Source organism: Somniosus microcephalus, chromosome 9, assembly GCF_052327205.1.
Source record: "Somniosus microcephalus isolate GS21.2 chromosome 9, FLI_Smic_1.0, whole genome shotgun sequence".
Classification (NCBI taxonomy): Eukaryota; Metazoa; Chordata; class Chondrichthyes; order Squaliformes; family Somniosidae; genus Somniosus; species Somniosus microcephalus.
Genome location: NC_140995.1, coordinates 65,141,620 through 65,164,335, shown reverse-complemented (window position 1 = coordinate 65,164,335; position 22,716 = coordinate 65,141,620). Strand labels below are relative to the sequence as shown.

The window sequence follows — 22,716 nt, the reverse complement described above, 5'->3', positions numbered from 1 at the left end:
AGGGGCAGAAAACATTGGTGGGAGTTGTTTATAGGCCCCCAAACAGTAGTTGTAATGTAGGGCAGAGTATAAATCAGGAAATTAGAGGTGCATGTAACAAGGGTAATACAGTAATCATGGGGGACTTTAATCTACATATAGACTGGGCAAACCAAATTTGCAGTAATAGTGTGGAGGACGAATTCATGGAATGTATGCAAGATAGTTTTATAGATCAGTATGTTGAGGAACCAACTAGGGAACAGGCTATTTTAGATCTAGTATTGTGCAATGAGAAAGGGTTAATTAATAACCTTGTAGTAAAGGGACCTTGAGGGAAGAGTGACCATGATAGAATTTTATATTGCGTTTGAAAGTGATTTAGTTAAATCCAAAACTAGGGTCTTAAATCTAAACAAAGCAAACTACGTAGGTATGAGGGGCAAGTTGGCTACGGTAGATTGGGAAACTACATTAAAAGATATGACGGTAGATAAGCAATGGCTAGCATTTAAATAATTAATATATAATTTACAATAAATATACATTCCTTTAAGGCACAAAAACCCCACAGGAAAAGTGGTCCAACCTTGACTAACAAGAGGAGTTAAAGATAGTATTAGATCATAGGAAGAGGCTTATAATGTTGGCAAAAAGAGCAGTAAGCATGAGGATTGGGAGGATTTTAGAATTCAGCAAAGGAGGACCAAGAAATTGATAAAGAAAGGGAAAATCGAATATGAGAGTAAACTAGAGAAAGACATAAAAACAGACTGTAAAAGCTTCTATAGGTATGTATAAGAAAAGGTTAGCAAAAGTAAATGTGGGTCCCTTGCAGGCTGAGACAGGAGAAATTATAATGGGGAATAAAGAAATGGCAGAGAAATTAAACTAATACTTTGTGTCTGTCTTCATGGAAGAAGACGCAAAATACTTCCCGGAAATAGTAGAGAACCAAGGCTCCAGCGAGAATGAGGAACTGAAAGAAATTTGAATTAGTAAAAAAATTATACTGGAGAAATTAATGGGGCTGAAAGCCGATAAATCCCCTGGACCTGATGGCCTACACCCTAGGGTTTTGAAACATAGAAGATAGGAGCAGGAGTAGGCCATTCGGCTCCTCGAGCCTGCTCCGCCATTCAATGAGATCATGGCTGATCATCCAAATTCAGTACCCTGTCCCTGCCTTCTCCCCATATCCTTTGATCCCTTTAGCCTTAAGAAATATATCCAACTCCTTCTTGAATATATTTAATGAACTGGCCTCCACCGCCCTCTGTGGCAGAGAATTCCACAGGTTCACCACTCTCTGGGTGAAGAAATTCCTCCTCATCTCTGTCCGAAATGGCTTACCCCTTATCCTTAGACTATGACCCCTGGTTCTGGACTCCCCGGCCATCGGAAACATCGTTCCTGCATCTAGTCTGTCCAGGCCTGACAGAATTTTATAGGTTTCGATGAGATCCCCTCTCAATCTTCTAAACTCCAGTGAGTATAAGCCCAATCGACACAATCTCTCCTCATACGTCATTCCTGCCATCCAAGGTATCAGCCTGGTGAATCTTCGCTGCACTCCTTCCATGGCAAGAACGTCCTTCCTCAGATAAGGCGACCAAAACTGCACACAGTACTCAAGGTGCGGTCTCACCAAGGCCCTGTACAACTGCAGCAAGACATCCTTGTTCCTGTACTCAAACCCTCTTGCTACGAAGGCCAACATACCATCTGCCTTCTTAACCGCCTGCTGCACCTGCATGCTTACCTTCAGCGACTGGTGCACAAGAACACCCAGATCTCTCTGCACTTCCCCCTCTCCCAATCTATTGCCATTCAAATAATAGTCTGCCTTCCTGTTTTTGCCACCAAAGTGGATAACCTCACATTTATCCACATTATAGTGCATTTGCCATGTTTCTGCCCAATCACCCAACCTGTCCAAATCGTACTGGAGTTTCACGACATCCTCCTCACAGCATACCCTCCCACCCAGCTTTGTCTCGTCTGCAAATTTGGAGATATTACATCCAATTCCCTCGCCCAGATCATTAATATATATTTTGAACAGCTGGGGTCCGAGGACCGATCCTTGCGGTACCCCACTAGTCACTAGTCACTGCCTGCCACTCGGAAAACGACCCGTTTATTCCAACTCTTTGCTTTCTGTCCGCCAACTAGTTCTCTATCCAAGTCAATACCTTGCCCCCAATCCCATGTGCCTTAATTTTGCACGCTAATCTCTTATGCGGGACCTTATCGAAAGCCTTCTGAAAGTCCAAATACACGACATCCACCGGTTCTCCCTTATCTACTTTACCACTTACATCCTCAAAAAATTCCAGTAGATTAGTCAAGCACGATTTACCTTTTGTAAATCCATGTTGACTTTGTCCGATCCTGTCACTGCTTTCCAAGTGCTCTGCTATTACATCTTTTATAATGGACTCTAGCATTTTCCCTACTACCGATGTCAGGCTTACCGGTCTATAATTCCCCGCTTTTTCTCTACCACCTTTTTTGAATAGTGGGGTAACATTAGCTACCCTCCAATCCATGGGTACTGTTCCAGAGTCTATCGAGTTCTGGAAGATGACCAGCAATGCATCTACTATTTCTAGGGCCACTTCCTTAAGTACCCTAGGATGTAGATTATCAGGCCCTGGGGATTTATCGGCCTTCAGTCCCATCAATTTTCCTAACACCATTTCCCTACAAATACTGATTTCTTTCAGTTCCACCCTTTCATCAGACCCTATGTTCCCCGGCATCTCTGGGAAGTTATTTGTGTCCTCCTTTGTGAAGACAGAACCAAAATATGTGTTTAGTTGGTCTGCCATTTCTTTGTTCCCCATTATAAATTCCCCTGATTCTGACTGCAAGGGACCTATGCTTGACTTCACCAATCTTTTTCTCTTCACATATCTATAAAAGCTTTTACAGTCAGTTTTTATGTTCCCTGCAAGCTTACTCTCATACTCTATTTTCCCCTTCTTAATTAATCCCTTTGTCCTCCTTTGTTGAATCCTAAACTGCTCCCAATCCTCAGGATTATTGCTTTTTCTGGCCAATTTATATGTCCTCTCCTTGGATCTTATGCTATCCCTAATTTCCCTTGTTAGCCATGGTTGAGTCACCTTTTTTGTTTTATTTTTATGCCAAACTGGGATGAACAAATTCTGTAGTTCATCCATTCGGTCTTTGAATGTTTGCCATTGCCTATCCACCGTCAACCCTTTGAGTGCCATTCCCCAATCAATCCTACCCAACTCGCTCCTCAGACCATCGTAGTTTCCTTTATTTAAATTGAGGACCCTTGTCTCTGAGTCAACGACTTCATTCTCCATCTGAATGAAGATTTCGATCATATTATGATCGCTCCGACCCAAGGGGCCTCTTACAACAAGATTGCTAATTAATCCTTTCTCGTTACATAATACCCAGTCTAAGATGGCCTGATCTCTGGTTGGTTCCTCGACATATTGGTCCAGGAAACCATCCCGTAAACACTCCAGGAATTCCTCCTCCACAGTATTGTTACTAATTTGGAAAGAGGGGGCTATAGAGATAGTGGATGCATTGGTTGTCATTTTCCAAAATTCCATAGATTCTAGAACGGTGCCACGGATTGGAAGGTAGCAAATGTAATCCCACTATTTAAGAAAGGAGGGAGAGAGAAAACGGGGAACTACAGACCAGTTAGCCTGATATCAGTAGTAGGGAAAATGTGAGAATCTATTATTAAGGATGTGGTAACAGGGCACTTGGAAAATAATAATAGGATTGGGCAGAGTCAACACGGATTTATTAAAGGGAAAACGTGTTTGACAAATCTGTTCGAATTTTTTGAGGTTGTAACTAGCAGAATAGATAAGGGGGAACCAGTGGATGTGGTGTATTTGGATTTTCAGAAGGCATTCGATAAGATGCCACACAAGAGGTTATTAAACAAGATTAGGGCTCATGGGATTGAGGGTAATATACTAGCATGGATTGAGGATTGGTTAACGGACAGAAAACAGAGAGTAGGAATAAACGGGTCATTTTCGGGTTGGCAGGCTGTAACTACTGTGGTACCGCAAGGATCAGTGCTTGGGCCTCAGCTATTCACAATCTACATCAATGATTTGGATGAGAGGACCAAATGTAATATATCCAAGGTTGCTGATGATACAAAGCTGGGTGGGAATGTAAGTTGTGAGGAGGATGCAAGGAGGCTTCAAGGGGATATAGACAGGCTAAGTGAGTGGGCAAGAACATGGCAAATGGAATATAATGTGGAGAAATGTGAAGTTAACCACTTTGGTAGGAAAAATAGAAAAGCAGAGTATTTTTTAAATGGTGAGAGATTGGGAAATGTTGGTGTTCAGAGGGACCTGGGTGTCCTTGTACACGAATCACTGAAAGTTAACATGCAGGTACAGCAAGCAATTAGGAAAGCAAATGGTATGTTGGCCTTTATTACAAGAGGATTTGAGTACAAGAGTAAAGATGTCTTACTGCAATTATATAGGGCCCTGGTGAGACCACACCTGGAGTATTGTGTACAGTTTTGGTCTCCTTACCTAAGGAAGGATATACTTGCTATAGAGGGAGTGCAACAAAGGTTCCCCAGACTGGTTCCTGGGATGGGGGGATTATCCTATGAGGAGAGATTGAGTAGACTAGGCCTATATTCTCTAGAGTTTAGAAGAATGAGAGGTGATCCCATTGAAACATACAAAATTCTTACAGGGCTTGACAGGGTAGATGCAGGGAGGATGTTTCCCTTGGCTGGGGAGTCCAGAACCAGGGGTCACAGTCTCAGAATAAGGATTGGCCGTTTAGGACTGAGATGAGGAGAAATTTCTTGACTTAGAGGGTGGTGAATCTTTGGAATTCTCTACCCCAGATGGCTGTAGAGGCTCAGTCATTGAGTATATTCAAGACAGAGATAGATAGATTTTTGAATATTCAGGGAATCAAGGGATATGGGGATAGTGCAGGAAAGTGGAGATGAGGTAGAAGATCAGCCATGATCTTACTGAATGACGGAGCAGGCTCGAAGGGCTGTATGGCCTACTCCTGCTCCTATTTCTTATGTTCTTATGTTATGTTCTTAAACCTGCAAACCTTTCCGCTGACAGCTGTTTGTTTAAGTTCACCACATGACAACTTTTGTATTGCTGAATTAAATTTATGTATTGGACAATAACGTTCCTCCAGGGCTCATGAATGAGATAGAATGATAATTAATGGAATGCCCTACTTAGGATGCAAGATAGAAACAGAAAATGTTTCATTACACCACCAAATGGGAATCATTTTCTTAGCTGAATTGGAATAAATCACCTGGGCGCAATTCACCGAAAGGTATCAATCAGGTATTAATCTACATTCTAGTGAAAGTCAGGATCGTGTAGGTGAGAATAGTAAATTGCTAGCTTTCTCTTGGAGATGTTTGTGTTTTTGCCTATGAACTATTTAAGAAAACTGCATTTGATTGCCTGGCCACTACCAAGACATCGGGACCATGCAGTGGGAGATCAGCAAAGATCTTCAAACAACTGCACCCCCCCTCAATCTGTTGATGGGATCATCTGAAAGCCCAAGACTAGCTTGTATTGGATGGCACTTGTGGCATGATATTGGGATACCGGTGTGAGTATACAAATGTGATTTGTTACATGCGAGGTCATTAGCATGCAGAAATGCATGGTGAATTTGCACTGAAGAATGGGTCTGACATGTTCAGTTACTTGACAACAGCACGACATGAAATGTTTAATGTGGCTCAGGAGAGTGAGACAACCTTTTAAATCACCAAGGCACTGACACTCCACAGAGAAACTGACATTGAAACAATCAGGATAGAGTTAAACACACTGGTACCTGTCAGAGAGATTGAGATTGAAATTAAAGTAAAGAGCAACATAGAATTCGGTTGGGACAATTGAGGGCTAGGGAGGAATCATACTTAGCAAGAATTATCCACAAGATGGATACGAGTAGAGAGAGCTGGAGAAAATTTTAAGTCCATGAGTTATTGATGATATGGTGAACTGTAGTTTCTTTTCAATGTATTATGATTTTCTTTGTCTGCATCATTGTTGCTTGAAATGTATGCACTTAATCGACATGCTAATAACTTAGAATTAGTAGACTATTCGGTCCACTGTATTCTACAACAGGAGTGACACCGTATCAAGCTATGGCGGGTCGATTAATGCGTACAACGGGGCACTTGCTATTGCCTTCAGCCACACCATTATTAATGGGTACAGCCAATAATGTGTGGCTGAGGTGAATGGTGGCTAATGTTAACGAGACCAACGATTTGTAGCCAGAAATATGGGAAAAACTATTTGATTATCAGGTTGGGGATGTGGTCATCGTTCTAAATTATGGTAAGAAGGATCATGCATTTCAATCAAATTGGAGAGGCCCCTTCCTGATTATGAATAGGGCCAGTCCAGCTGTCTATCTAATCTGGCTGTCTGGTAAAAATGACAAAACAGTAGACAGATGGTTTCACATTAATCAGTTGAAACCTACTACAAAGTAAAATCAGTTAAAATTAGACTAGTAATCACATACTATGCTTGATTTCAACAGGTGACTAAACTCTAACAACAACATGAGAGAGATATTGTGGAGTGTTATCGCCATGAGTTTATTGGTGGAATTGACCAGGAAGACATCAGCATCCAGGTGTATGTTGACAGGCAGAAGGGACGACGGCCTAGAAGAGAAGGATGTGCTGGAAATAAAAGGGTTTAAGGAGTAAAAGGGTAAAAAAGGGTAAGGACAGGTTAACTCTGACTCAAACACTCAATTGGCCATGATTTTGGAAATGGACCAGCGCCAACTCTGATAAAGGAATTGGATGTAGCATAATGGACATAACACAGCCATCGGGAGGCAATATCATAATGGTTATGTTGAAAGAGTGAGAAGAATTGAATGGGACCCTGGGAAAACAAGACGAACTGTATTTGTCCAACCCAACAAAAGTGCTGAAATGTTAATGGACTAGAAGTTAACAGAGGAGGATTCAAGTAATTCTAGGGGACACTAGGAGGCTAAACGGGCCAGGAGGCAAGGCTAGAGAGAGGTGCAGATAGCTCTTACTGTGATTTTTACCCAAGGCATAAACGGGGTAGTATGACTCGTAATTATTCCTTGTAAACTGCTGCTTAAGATACAGTAATTGTGTTGATCCTTGCTTGTGCTGAATAAACATTTAACCACTGCCACCAATACGGGTCCATGTTGAATCATTTGGAATCAAAGATCTACCAAAGAGATTCTTACAAATGTCTAAACACAATTGGTGGAGCAGTTTAAAGGATTATTTTTTGTACCTGTTCAAATCCCATATAATGCAGGTCCCATCCTTGCTGACGCTGATCAGAATGCTGTACGGTTTGCACACACACAGGCTGGTTACTTCTGCAGCGTGCCCGTACAAGTAGACTTTTGATTCTACTTCAATTTCTGAAGACTAAAAAATAGAAACACAGCAAGTTGTCAGTGTACCATCCCACGCTCTTATCATGCACTTACCTGCATCGCTGCACAGCAAACACGATACACATGTTCAGTAAATTCCCGTGTTTCCGCTGGCTGGGAAGTCTAGAACTAAGGGTCACAGACTCAGAATAAGGGGTCATCCATTCAGTACTGAGATGAGGAGAAATCTCTTCACTCAAAGGGTGGTGTTCTCTAGTGTTTGGAATTCTCTACCCCAGAGAGCTGTGGATGTTCAGTCATTGAGTATAGTCAAGACGGAGCTCGATAGATTTTTGGATACTAAGGGAATCAAGGGCTATCGGGATAGTGCGGGAAGGTGTTAAGGTAGAAGATCAGCCATGATCTTATTGAATGGCTGAGCAGGCTCGAAGGGCCGAATGGCCTACTCCTGCTCCTATTTCTTATGTTCTTACGTAAAGAAAGACTAGCATTTATATAGTGCCTTTCACGACCTCAGGACGTTCAATTAAGTACTTTTGAAGCATAGTCACTGTTGTAATGTAGGAAATACGGCAGCCAATTTGCGCACAGGAAGCTCCTACAAACAGCAATGTGATAATGACCAGATAATGTTTTAGGGATAAATATTGACCAGGAGACTGGGGAGAACTTCCCTGCTCTTCTTCTAAATAGTGCAGTGGAATCTTTTACATCTACCTGAGGACGCAGACAGGGCCTCGGTTTAACATCTCATCCAAAAGACGGCACCCTCTGACAGTGCAGCACGCCCTCAGTACTGCACTGAGAGCGTCAGTCTAGATTATGTGCTCAAGTCTCTGGAGTGGGACTTGAACCCACAACCCTCTGACTCAGAGATGAGAGTGCTACCCAGTGAGCCACAGCTGACAGTAATCTGTTTTTTAAAATTCATTTTTATGGGATCGTGGGCGTCGCTGGCAAGGCCAGCATTTACTGCCCGTCCCTAATTGCCCTTGAAAAGGTGGTGGTGAGCCGCCTTCTTGAACCGCTGCAGTCTGTGTGGTGAAGGTACTCCCACAGTGCTGTTAGGTAGGGAGTTCCAGGACTTTCACCCAGCGACGATGAAGGATCGACGATATACATCTAAGTCAGGATGGTGTGTGACTTGGAGGTGGTGGTGTTCCCATGCGCCTGCTGCCCTTGCCCTTCTAGGTGGAAGAGGTCCCGGGTTTGGGAGGTGCTGCCGAAGAAGCCTTGGTGAGTTGCTGCAGTGCATCTTGTAGATGGTACACACTGCAACCAAGGTACGCCGGTGGTGGAGGGAGTGAATGTTTAAGGTGGTAGATGTGTGGGTTAGGTTGATTGGCCATGATAAAAATTGGCCCTTAGTGTTAGGGGGGATTAAATACGTGGGGTTACGGGGTGGGTGGGATGGCTGTCGGTGTAGGGACCGGGTGCTAGGGTTTGGATGATCAGCCATGATCTCGTTGAATGGCAGAGCAGGCTCGAAGGGCCGAATGGCCTACTCCTGCTTCTATGTTTCTATGTCTATGTTCTATGGGGTTGCCAATCAGGCAGGCTGCTTTGTCCTGGATGGTGTCGAGCTTCTTGAGTGTTGTTGGAGCTGCACTCATCCAGGCAAGTGGAGAGTATTTCATCACACTCTTTACTTGTGCCTTGGAGATGGTGGAAAGGCTTTGGGGAGTCAGGAGGTGAAATACTTGCCGCAGAATACCTAGCCTCTGACCTGCTCTTGTTGCCACAGTATTTATGTGGCTGGTCCATTTAAGTTTCTGGTCAATGATGACCCCCCAGGATGTTGATGGTGGGGGATTTGGCGATGGTAATGCCTTTGAATGTCATGGGGAGATGGTTAGACTCTCGCTTGTTGGAGATAGTCATTGCCTGGCACTTGTTTTAACAAAATCCCAACAGAGAGTGAAAACCTTTAGTTCAAATTTTCAATGAATTGTAGTAATATTAATTACCTGAAGTAGACCAGTGAGAATTCTCTCTAATAATTAAAGTCTCATAAACGAAAGCAGAAAAATGTTAAAACATTCCTTCAGGAAGCAGTTGGCAGGCTCTACACACACAGTGCATCTTATACACATACCATGCTGCTGGTGAATCTGTTTGAGTACGCAGTAACTACTCCACACTTACTGCCAGTAAAGAGCTGGCAACTGTCAGGCACCCACGCACAACTTGTAACCTGAAAAGAAGCCATTGATTGGAAAATTTAGAACCAGGTTCAACAAGAAACTGTAACCCTTAAATCTGGAGCCAGGAGATTGCTCTTAAAACGTATTTTGATTATAAACTTTCAAAACCTGTCATTTCTTTGAAACCACAGTGTGTATTTGCTTCTATACAATATTTTGTCAAACTATTAGATAGAATTACAATTGACTGTGTGAAGACCCATGCAAGCACTGGATAACAGACCGCAAGCCAGACAAGCAATATAACAACACAGAGGTAGTGGAGCGGTCAGAGAGCTGGTGGAGGGAAAATTTCACTCTCAATTTTCTTTTGTGCGTGGTATCTTTAAATTTGCAGCAGCCGCACACGCGCGGTGTCTTAAACGTGAACAGCTTGTGAGTGACCTGCACGGTACCTTCCCGATTGCTGCGCGGCCATGCATGCGTAGCTTAGAGGGAACATTGGTGGAGATGTAATGTTTGGTGTCATCAGCGTACATGTGGAAGTTCATAGAATCATATAACACAGAAGGAAGCCATTTGGTCCGTCGTGCCTGTGCCGGCTCTCTGAAAGAGCTATTCAACTGATCCCACTCCCCTGCTCTTTCCCCATAGCCCTGCAAATGTTTCCTTTTCAAAAATATATCCAATTCCCTTTTGAAAGTTATTATTGAATCTGCTTCCACTATCCTTTCAGGCAGTGCATTCCAGATCGTAACAACTCACAGCGTAAATAGAATTCTCCTCTTCTCCCCTCTGGTACTTTTACCAATTACCTTGAATCTGTGTTCTCTGGTTACCAACCCTCCCGCTAGTGGAAACAGTTTCTCCTTATTTACTCTATCCAAACCCTTGATAATTTTGTACACCTCTATTAAATCCCCCCTTAACCTTCTCTGCTCTAAGTAGCACAATCTCAGCTTCTCCAGTCTCTCCACATAACTGAAGTCCCTCATCCCTAGTAAATCCTCTGCACCCTCTCCAGGCCTTGACTTCCTTCCTAAAGTGTGGTGCCCAGAATTGGCCACAATATTCCAGCTGGGGCCTAACCAGTGATTTATTAAGATTTACCATAACTTCATTAAGTTGATCCCATGTCTATAGATGATGTTGCTAAGGAGCAGCATGCAGATGAGGAAAAGGAGGGAACCAAGGATAGGTCCTTGAGGGATTCTGAAGATAATGGTGTGGGAGTAGGAAGAGAAGCCATTGCTGTAGATGCTCTGACTATGAGTGGATAGGTAAGAGTGGAACCAAGCGTTCTATATTAGTTTAAAAAATACATCTTTCCTGAGTAAGGAGCTTGCTTAAAAACTTGCTTAAATGTCATCCATTTTCTGTAAAACATGGTTCTTTGAATAATTTTATTACACAGTTGATGAAAAAGTAGAAATGAGTAAAGAAAAAGTTGCACATTACTAATTGAAAATAAGTCTATAGACAGTAAGAAAGTACAAGGTCTCTTTTAAGGAGTAAACCACATACCTGGTGTAAAGGAGAGCACTGAATGAAGTTGATTGGGGGCTCACTTTGTTTACTTTTAAGTCTTAGCATGTTATCAGCATAACCCCAACTCAAAATGGCTGACCACTGGATGTCTGTACTGTGCATGCTCCGAACACCTAAAATTAAGATGGAAATAAATATGGTGATATCAGAACTGAGATGGTACAACTATCAAGAAAAACTGAACAGACTGAGGCTCTTAGAAAAGAGAAGGCTGTGGGGTGACCTGATGGAGGTCCTTAAAATTATGAAGGGTTTGATAGGGTAGACGTAGAGAAGATGTTTCCACTTGTGGGGGGGGGGGGGGGGGGGAGACCAACACTATGGGCCATAAATATAAGATATCCAATAAGGAATTCAGGAGAAACTTCTTTACCCAGAGAGTGGTGAGAATGTGGACCTTGCTACCACATGGAGTAGTAGAGGCAAATAACAGATGCATTCAAGGGGAATGCTAGATAACTACTTGAGGGAGAAAGGAATAGAAGGATATGCTGATAGGGTGAGATGAAGAGAGGTGGGAGGAGGCTCATGTGGAGCATAAACACCAGCATGGACCAGTTGGGCCAAATGGCCTGTTTCTCTGCTGTAAATTCTGTCATTCTATGAATTCCTGAAAATCTTGCAAAGTGAAAAAAAAACTACGAATCTATTCCATACCTTGCTCTTTGCTGTATATCATCATGAGACAAAATTTTTTCGACAGACCACAGATGGCTCTGGTTGGCAATGCTAGCAGTGATCCAAACTGTTCTCCATGGGGCTGGCTGAAGCAAACCGCAGGATCTGGTGCACTGGGAGAACCCACATACTCACCCCACTTCAGCCCTTTAATCCAAGGCAGAGGACTCTGCGACACAAGCCACAACACGAGATTAAAGAAAAAATCAATCACTGCAGGTCCCTTTTGAGCACTTTTGTCCAAAAAGGACTTTCACATGTGGTTAGCAGGTGCTCTGCTATTTGTAATCACCAAGCCTGCAAACTGATTTAATTGATGATTAAATAAATAAAAATTTGACAAGCTTTTAAATGAAGGAAATCTTTCCGTTCGAAGAGAAAAAGGTTTCTGATAATGTACTGATTGATATTCCTGCATTTATATTGAATAAAATGAAATGACTAATGCAAAAAACAACCTAATAAAAATGGAACTGAAAAAGCAAACAATTAGGAAAGTATATCAAGTGACTTCGCTAAGAATTAAAGACTGGTTGTGGAAGCATCTTATTTTTACAGATCAGCTGTACTTTCTAATGAAAAACGGATACTAATTACAAATACATATAGAACATATGAAACTGACAGGCAGGAAAAGACCAGCTGGGCCATCAAGCCTGCCCCAAAAGAAATCTTAAAACTGGCTAAAGAAAAGTTAACTGCTTCTAAATTTGAAAACTGAAGAACCATTTAAAACACAGAACAGGCAGCAGTAAATACCGGGTAGATGACTTCCTTGGTGTGCTCTCTGCTCTCTCTGAAAGCAAACTGCACGAGGAGACCCATAGCTGCAGGCAGCTCCCCCTCTATTGAGAGTCTAGGCCCATGCCTGCTCGGATGAGTAGCTGTGAAGAGCTGCCGAGGCGTCTGACCGTAGGTCTTGATCATAGTCTCCAGGGCTCGTCTTTGCACCGGGTCTTCAACAGCAGATACGTCCATGCCAAAGTATGTCTATCAGCAAAATATGGATTAAGATCATTGTAAAATCGATTAAGATATTTGTTCCTATGACTATTGAACTAAAAATACAATGGATCAGTTCTTTGGGAATGCCACTAAGAGGCAACTGAAGAAAAAGTCATTTATTATATTCTTGGCTGTGTCATTACAAAATCTACCTCATGCACACCTGGTTGTATGATGCCTCAGGAAGGCCCAGCTCCAGCCAGCTGCCCACCAGTGACGGAGGATCAGCATCCTTCCTAAGCCATGGCTGGTGCTGAACATTCAGTTGCACTTGTACCACAAGCGGCATTCAGGGCTAGCAGAGATGAAGATCTCCAATCACTGTAATGGACCTGGCTGGAAATGGACCCAGATAAATCACAAAACCCAGTCTTTTCTGACGGGAATCCCAGCATGACAAGTCTCTATAAGGCTTCTTTTAGATTGCCACAACTGAGAGTATCTCTCCTGCAGGGGATCTCTGAAACATTTAAAAAAAAGCTTTGTTTTGAGGGGGAAGAGTGAAGAGAGGAAGGAGACAGAATTTTTTTTTAATTTTTTAATTTTTTTTTTAAGAAGTATATTTCTTTCCCTCCCCACACGCAAGACTCCCCTTTACAAGTCCCAAATGCAGCAATCTTTCTTAGCAGTGATCGCAGGTTTATAGATGTATTATTTTGATCAATCAGTACAATTGTGGATTATCACTTACTAAATTTGCAGTGAAGTGATTACATCACAACCGTCAATTTATCACTGTGGATGGCATCCATCAATTACAGAGAAAGCCACATGACGGGTTAAAGTAACAGAGCCAAACAGGATAAAAATCACACCATGAACTCCACACCATATTACGTATTACAGAATCATACAGCACAGGAGGCCATTTGGCCCATCGTGCCTGTGCGACTCTTTGAAAAAGCTAGCCAATTAGTCCCACTTCCTTGCTCTTTCTCTTTAGTGCTGCAAGTGCACATTATATATACAATGGAAATATAGCAGTGATTTCAGGGTTAAAATCCACCATTCTTTATATTATTTCCACTTTGATCTGAAATAGACTGGCACTGTAAGTGGCAGCTCACTTTAATACACAAAACTAATTTGTGTTTTAAAACAGGGTAGGTCTGTGCGTTGCTGGATCAATTGTGCTGTGACACAGAGTGGTATGTGCGGATTGCTCCACGCACTGAGTCGCTTGATATAAGGGAGACCTATATGGAGATGAAGGAGGAGGAAAACCAAGTAGAAGGAGCAGTGCCAGAGGTAGAAGAGCAGATCACCTGCCACCTTTTTGGAGAGAATAGTGCATGGTGCTGATTACCTAATGGGGCGCATTCTACTCAACTCTTAGCATGTCAAGTACCTTTCCATAATGATCGACAGTGCTTCTAATCAACGAGCATCTCAGTTTTAATTTGATTAGAGTTAGTCTAAGTACTTTCAAACTCTAAAACGCAGTGGCGTTGTGTTTTGGAGCACCAATGGTGTAAAGCTAAACTGTTGGCCAGATTAGTGAGGAAAGGTAGTATCTAGCATAATCTGAAAGCTAATGTAAGTGATTTTTTTTTTTGGGCTCCAGCTGGAATAGTGTGTCCAATTCTGGGCACCACACTTTAGGAAGGACGTGAAGGCTTTGGAGAGGGTACAGAAGAGATTTACTAGAATGGTTCCAGGGATGAGGGATTACAGTTACATGGATAAACTGGAAAAGGTGAGGTTGTTCTCCTTAGAGCAGAGAAGGCTAAGAGGAGATTTGATAGAGGTGTTTAAAATCATGAATGGTTTAGGTAGAGTAAATAAAGAGAAACTGTTTCCAATGGCTGTTTGGCAAAAGAACCAGAGGCGACATGATGAAAAACTTTTTTAAGCAACGAGTGGTTAGGGTTTGGAAAGCACTGCCTGATGAGGTGGTGGATACAGATTCAATTGCAGCCTTCAAAAGGGAATTGGATAAATACTTGAAGGAGAAAAATTTGCAGGGATATGAGGAATGAGCGTGGGACCAACTGGATTGCTCTTCGAAATAGCCGGCGCAGACTCGATGGGCTGAATGGCCTCCTTCTGTGCTGTACTATTCTAAAGCCAGAGATAGAGGATGCCAATTTGATTCTTCATGTTGGCCTTCAAATCCTGGCCATGTTGCTGTGCAGAAACAGAGGTCAGAAAATCACGCAGGCAATTGTTTAAAAGCCCTTGCAGCACCCCACCTAGCAGCTGTGTTATAGGATTTTTTCACTTCAATCGATCTTTAAAACTAATTTATTTTCCAATTCATATGACATTTTAAAAATTGTTTCTTTACTCAGAGCCTTTTAATAACTATTATCCTAATTGCAATGCTCTGCAAAAATGTTATTTAGAAATTATTTTTTGTACTGTAAAATTACTAGAAACATTTTAGGCACCTGCTCACAGAGTTTAGCCCACTTTGCATTTGATGGCTGGCTGCATAATGATCTGAGAATTGAGAGGGGTGGAGACTTACCGCAGGATGAAAGACATTGATAGCATGAACTGCAGCTCTGCCCTTTTGCTTGTTTCCAAACACCAAGTCAATCCAATTGCAAATACTTTGTGAAACCTGATCTGACTCCAAGGCTTGGCGGTGAATCAAGATGAACAGCCGGGGATCGTTGCGAGCCCACGGTGGAAGGTTTACATGATTGACTCTTTCTCCATTCTGCCGCATTCCAAAGTCAAAACCTGAAAGCAGAGCCTAGTTTAGAAAAGGTCCCATTCTTGCAAATAGCTAATCTCGGGAGACATATATTGACCCTTTGATTCAAAGCACAAATGATGATCAATTTACAGGCTGCAATGCTGAAAGTTTACACCAGTGAAAGGAATAATAAATATTATGACTTGATTATCATTGCAACACACTATCCATTTGATCAACTTAAAAACTGATTCAAAACAGACTAACACTGGAAATACTCAGCAGGTCAGGCAGCATATAGAAACATAGAAGATAGGAGCAGGAGTAGGCCATTCGGCCCTTCGAGCCTGCTCCGCCATTCAATGTGATCATGGCTGATATGTGGAGAGAGAAACCGGGTTAACGTTTCAGGTCGATGACCTTTCAGCAGAACTGGAAAAAGTTAGCGATGTAACAAGTTTTAAGCAAGTACAGAGGCAGGGAAAGGGAGGAGGGGAGGAAAGAACAAGTGTGAAAGTTTGTGATAGGCAGGAGAGATTAAGGGGGAAAAATTGGGTTGCGCCCCCTTTGGGGTGCTAACTTCGCTACATTTAGCACCCCGAAAAAATTAGCGCCCCCGCGCTCGAAATTCATTGGTAGCGCCCCAAGAGGGAGGCGGGGCACTACTGAAAACGCCCCGCCTCCCTCTTGGGGCGCTGCGAGTGAATATCATGGCGCTACGTGCTGCAGCGCCAGGCTCTGCTGCATGTTGCACCACGGTACTGCAGGCCTTCCTCCACTTATTAAAGTGGAGGGGCCTATTGCAGCGTGACCCGGCGCCCAGCTGGGCCACCAGGGATCGGAGTTGCCGGCAAAAGAGCCCGGCTCTCAAGAGAATTGCCGGGCTCACGGAGCGCAGCTGGCACGCCGCAGGGGGGGGGGTGCTGCACAGAAGGCCGGGGACAGCAACGGGGGCAGGTGCTGGCAGGTGGCCAGCAACAAAAATGGCTGCCCGGCACCTCCCCATTAATTTGTGTTGGCCCCCCTGACCCTGTTGGACATAGCGTCCGGTGGTAAGTCAGGGGGTGCTACCGAAGATCGCGGCTGGGGCGCTGCGCACGACGATGACGTCATTGCCGGTGGCGCAGCGCCGCAGGGCGTTAACAGTTACCGCCGCCGCTAACCTCCCGCTGAATTTCGCGGGAGGTGTTGGCGGCGCCATGCCCAGGCGCTACTTGCTTTGCCTCTTAGGGTGCTAACAGGAGGCGCAAATCAACGGAATTTTTCCCCCTAAATGACAAAAAGGGATGATGGTGCAAGGCGAAAGGAGATGTTAATGAGACAAGTAAAGAAACAAAAGGTGGGTCTAGAGGAGGTGTAAATGGGAATAGCAGAATCATCAGCAACAGTTTCCGGCCGAAGAAATTGGGGCAGAGGTTATGATCTGAAATTGTTGAACTCAATCTGGAGTCCAGAAGGCTGTAAAGAGCCTTTATTTTAAAAACTGATTCAATTACCTTTGACACAGCAATAACAACTTGTATTTATATAGCGCCTTTAACGTAGTGAAAAGTCCCAAGGCACTTCACAGGAGTGTTATAAAACAAAATTTGACACCGAGTACATAAGGAAATATTAGGACAGGTGACTAAAAGCTTGGTCATAGAGGTAGGTTTTAAGGAGCATCTTAAAAGGAGCAGAGAGGGGTGGAGAGGTTTAGGGAGGGAATTTCAGAGCTTGGGGCCTAGGCAGCTGAAGGCACGGCCGCCAGTGATGGAGCGATAAAAAATGGGGATGCACAAGAGGCCAGAGTTGGAGGAGCGCAGAGATCTCGGACGGTTGTAGGGCTGGAGGAGGTTACATTGATAGGATGGGGTGAGGCCAAGGAGGGATTTGAAAACAAGGATGAGAATTTTAAAATCGAGACGTTACCAGACCGGGATCCAATGTAGATCAGCGAGCACAGGGAGTGATGGGTGAACGGGACTTGGTGCGAGTTAGGATACGGGCAGCAGACACCGATCATACGCCAGGAAATGGTGTGTTACTAGACATGCACTCATATGAAAAACCTTTATCAGCTACTTGTGCTTACAGTGCTATTGAGCTCTGCTTCTTTTGCACTCATTAAATATCAGTCATAACACACCATCACCACTACAACAGATTTAAAAAATGCAAGCGTTGCCAGATTTTCCTGAACATTTTATCCATCAACATATTTTTGTTCATGAGGCAAATTTTGTTTCTGAAATTTGCCTGTATAATTTGGCTTGTAGGTCCTAATGCTGAATAGAAACTCGATAGGCTATTTGAGCATTGCAAAAAAAGAGAAAACATTACATTAAGGTGAGAAAGATCAATACTGCACTCATTTCCACAAATACCATAACCAGTAAATAATCTTGTTGTGAAATATAGTGCACACCTTCTCTATTGACCAAGAACTCTGGAAGGTAGAAGAATTCTGGAATGAGCTCCTTCACATCAGTCATGGATTCATACGAGGATAAGCGCCAGGTAGTATTCATAGAGTGAAATGTTCGATCTGGGATATCAAAACTTTGATCTAAACACACAGAGAATACAATTCATTGTTACTGTCACAATAGAAGCATATTCTAACACTGGCTCATAACAAACACATCTCCGTTCCTTGGGAGTAACTAAGACTAGAGTTGTTGATGAATATTTCTGTGAAGTGCATCATAGAATCATACAGCACAGAAGGAGACCGTTCAGTCCATCGTGCCTGTGCCGGCTCTTTGAAAAAGCTATCCAATTAGTCCCACTCCCCTGCTCTTTCCCCATAGCCCTGAAAATGTTTCCCCTTCAATTCCCTTTTAAAAGTTACAGTTGAATCTGCTCCCACCACCTAATAGGGAATGCATTCCAGATCATAACAACTCGCTGCATAAAAATGTGGTGCCCAGAATTGGACATAATACTCCGGATGAGGAATAACCAGTGATTTATAAAGATTAAGCATAACTTCCTCGCTTTTGTACTCTATTCCTCTCTTTATAAAGCCAAGGATCCTGTATGCCTTTTTATTAGCCTTCTCAACTTGTCCTGCTACCTTCAAAGATTTGTATATGTGAATCCCAAGGTCTCTCTTCCTGCACACCCTTGAAAATTGTACCATTTAATTTATACTGCCTCTCCTCATTCTTCCTAGCAAAATGTATCACTTTACACTTCTATGAATTATGATCACTTCAGGAACTAATTTAGATTTTATTCTAGGACTGAACAGACTCAAGGCTTTGCAAAATCAGTCAGGTGAAACTGTTGTCAATAACATCCTACAAATTACTTTCTTTGTATTTCTTTCCTTTTACAGACTATGGGGGTGATTTTGCCAATGGGGGTGCACTGGAGACAGGACTGCTGCTTGTCGGGTTTTAGTCCCGCCTCCATCGACTTCTGGCCAACCCACGCTATTTTCCCTTGATTGACCTTGTTAAGCCCGCCCAGCGGGCTTAGCAGGCCAATTAAGGGGATGCCGGTTACAGAGAACATCAGCATATGATGTTTCATCTGTCAAAAAATTGTCATCGTTTAACAGCTCTGTGAAGCTGTCAAACACTGACATTCTATGTTGCTTGATGAGTCCTTGTATTCAAGACGCATCAAACCTCTTTTGTGAGCAGAAATTAGATGGTTGTTGCATCGGAGAATGCAGCAGCCATCTGTCATCTCTGCCAATGAGATGCGAGACTCTCCGCATCACCAACTGTTGAAGCCTGCAGGAAGAAACAAAGGTAAGTAAACATTTTCTATTACTTCTCACTCACCTCACACACTTACCTCGCCACACTTGCACCCATCACTTACCTTCACAGCGCACTTTTGCACCCCTCCGACCCCCGCAGACCCACTGCTCGCCTCGGTGACCCTGGCCCGCACCTCTGTTGGAAAAATGGGGTTAATCCTCTTAACTGCCTGGTAACTACCTGTTAACAGGCAGTTAAGTGGCTGTAATCCCCCTCCCGCCTCCAGGAGACGGAACCTGGCTACCCGCCTCCTGGGAAGATGGCACGGAAGCGGGTTGGGGGCGGGATGGGCACCCGCCCCCAGATTCTGCCATTTTCCCGGCAGTCCCGCCTCCATACCCGCCTCCTCAGGGCTGGCAAGATCGCGCCCTGCGTTTTTTTTGGTGACCCTATTGTTTTGAACAGCTCAAGACCATGGGTTCTAGACTTTTATAAAAACTCGTAGTAATGTAGAGGTCAAACAGAGATAGCAAAAGTAGATGCATATCTTTTACAGCTATCATCATTTTAGAACAGTAGATGATTTAGAAACAGAGTTTGAAAGATCTCCTAGTTAATTCTCTCATTAATGTAGTAGGGCTCCAGGACACGTAGTTGCATATTTAAAATTTATTTTATAATGCTTACAAAGTTTTCAGCTATTAATAGGCAACACTAAACTGTGTGATGTTATCTCCATCTTAAGCATGACATTTAGCAAATCCTGTACCATAGCACTTAAGATGAGCAATAACCACGTACATAAAATCAATTAGTTCAATAGATCTTACCCTGGTAAGCCAGAAACATCTTGGTGAATGGTGGCATCCTGACTAGGAAGTGCAAGACTGTTCCGCTGTTTGAGTAATGAGACCCATAGTGATATGGCTGTACAGGTGGCATTGGATCATCTTCTTGAGCCCCTTTACGATATTCCTCCTCTAGATACTAACAAGAAAGAACAATCACATTTTCTTAACCAGAGGCTGCTGGAGAATAGAGAGCAGATTGCTAAATGCCTGCAAACCTGTTACATGAGCCTAGAAACTGAAAAATCAGGCAATAAACAGGTGCTGAAGAGTCCAATATGTCATGTGGTGTGCGCACATTTATTCTGCGACGGGTATGTGCCACATGCCATATTTGTCAGGGTTCCTGCCTGAAATTGGCGCTCGGCCCATTGCCTATGCAAATCGCGGGGCAATACGCCCATTTCAGACCCTTTTGCGAAACTGGTTGCGGAATGGCCACAGTGAACGTGTGTGCTGCAGTTTCCTCAGGCGAAAAGCAACCAATCTAGTGGTCTTTAAAGGGAGCACTGGAAGCTCCCAGAAAGAAAGATACGTGTAACATTTTTTTACTTAGCTGAATGTGGAGCTAGGAGGAGGCGTGCTCATTAAAACTGTCGGTCGCTGCTGGCCTGCGCTTGCCCCCCTCCAGATTACCTGTCACTAGCCCCCAGACTTACCTTAGGCCCTCACTAGTCCCAGCTGGCCGATCTCTCTCTGCCCCCTCCCCGCCACGAGCGGCGTCTGTCACCACGATTGCCGCCCGCAGCTTGTCAGTACCATACTAAAGTGGGTGACGGAATAATTTGCCGTGGTCTTCCTGCCAGCCTCCTTAGGCAGGTGCAGCATGTACGACCCGGTTTGTGAGCCCCCTATTCGAGCCCAATCTAATTTCTCGGCCAAGAACTACAATGAGCATAACCCTTCCTTTCAATGTTTATACTGTATCGGAATTATTTTATGTAAAACTCGCTTAAAATGTAGCGCAGGATTCTACACTAGCTTCTAATCCAGTCACCGTGCACACAGATGTTGGACACTGAGGGGGAGAATGGGAGATCCCATGATGCAGTGGGCTAGCACGCTGATCTTTCAACCTTGGGGTCGGCGTTCAAATCCAGCCTAGACTGATGGGATGTCTGATTGCTGTAAAGGTCTCTCGTGAAATGAGTTTGTGGAGGTCTCAACTGCAAAAAAAAAATCTCAACACTGTTCCCAGGGTACAGCAAAGGAGCAGGAACTGTACTCTGGACCGAACTGTGCTGTACCTGACCTAGGAGTGCTTGATGAATGATAATAGGTGCCTAAAATGAGAAAACATGATATTTCTCAGCACCAGGCATCCTCACTTCAATGAACATACAAAGTCACAATTTAAAAAAAGCGCCATCAGAATATTAATTCTCAATAATAAACATGAAAATATTGCATGTAATTTATTTTAATCTCTGACCTTATAGTTGTCCACGTATCGATCTTCCTTTTCTTTAGACTGTACGGCTATAGGTTTCAGAAGATTTCTGGAAAGAGTGAAACAAATTCCATCCAACATCAGAAAGGAGCCTCCAACATGAAGTTAAATTATCTTAAATCATTCATTAGACAATTTCCCATACAGCGAGTTCCTGATTCCCTTGTCCTATGACACCAGGGGGAGATGGGAGAGCAGTGAACCAGACACTATCCCTCTAACAATTACCCAGTGTCACTGTTACATACAGGACTGGCATTGGAGGAGACCTCGCAGCAGGTGGTCACATTTAAGAAATGGTAAATTACTTTCTAAAAAAAAATGCATATAAAATGCAAAAATTACCTGTAAATAGCGGGCTCACTTAGGTCGACTGTTTCACTGGAATAGTCACTCAGTATGAAAGGAAAAACGGGATACTGCATGAGATCGTTGAAGGAGCGACCAGCATGTTTGTTCAAATGGGTCAAATACTCAAAATTGGTTATTTGACCTGAGCACCACAACTGGGTCAGAGCCGTAATGTTCCCATACTCCAATAAATTTGGTAGACTGGAAGTCAGGATGTTGTGATGAACATCATCCCGAACCTATATGGGAAGAAAATCAGAATTAACTGCATGATCAACCAAATGCTACCTCAATAAAAAAAGACAACTATTAACAGCTTTGTAAATCAATCAGTATGCAGCACAACAACATTAAGACAAGCCCGATCCGCAAACATCCCTCCCACAAATCGGATGAAGCAACGAAAATGCGAGCACTCAAAAAAGATATTTATATAGCACCTTTCACGTCCCAAAGCACTTTACAGCCAATGAAATACTTTTTGAAGTGTAGTCACTGCTGTAATGTAGGAAATGCAGCAGCCAATTTGCACACAGCAAGATCCCACAAACAGCAATGTGATAATGATCAGATAATTTTTTTTAGTAATGTTGATTGAGGGATAAGTATTGGCTAAGACACCGGGGATAATTCTGCTCTTCTTTGAAATAGTGCCACGGGATCTTTTACGTCCACTTGAGAGCAGGTTTAATGTCTCATCCGAAAGACACCAACTCCGACAGTGCAGCACTGCGAGTGTCAGCCTAGATTTTTGTGCTAAAGTCTCTGGAATGGGACTTGAAACCACAACCTTCTGACTCAAAGGTGAGGGTGCTACCAACTGAGCCACAGATGACGCTGTATTTGCACTGTGTGAAACTCATGATAAAATTCTTCAGCTGACAAGTTGAGGGAGAGACAACTGTCCCTTCTGAGTGAAAACTGGTAA

General features: G+C 43.3%; 1 protein-coding gene across 6 annotated transcripts in view; it reads right to left on the bottom strand.

Moving 5' to 3' along the window:
• Window positions 1-22,716, bottom strand: part of lyst (lysosomal trafficking regulator) — a 429,684-nt gene that overhangs the window by 25,376 nt on the left and 381,592 nt on the right. For all 6 annotated transcript variants that reach the window (XM_085996691.1, XM_085996696.1, XM_085996697.1 and 3 more), the window contains 10 exons: window positions 21,783-22,027; window positions 21,420-21,486; window positions 19,970-20,126; window positions 17,852-17,992; window positions 15,271-15,488; window positions 12,555-12,785; window positions 11,775-11,964; window positions 11,094-11,230; window positions 9,521-9,619; window positions 7,317-7,456 (listed from right to left, as the gene is read on the bottom strand). In XM_085996691.1, the coding sequence (XP_085852817.1) occupies window positions 7,317-7,456; window positions 9,521-9,619; window positions 11,094-11,230; window positions 11,775-11,964; window positions 12,555-12,785; window positions 15,271-15,488; window positions 17,852-17,992; window positions 19,970-20,126; window positions 21,420-21,486; window positions 21,783-22,027 (1,625 nt within the window). The remainder of the gene's footprint in view (window positions 1-7,316; window positions 7,457-9,520; window positions 9,620-11,093; window positions 11,231-11,774; window positions 11,965-12,554; window positions 12,786-15,270; window positions 15,489-17,851; window positions 17,993-19,969; window positions 20,127-21,419; window positions 21,487-21,782; window positions 22,028-22,716) is intronic.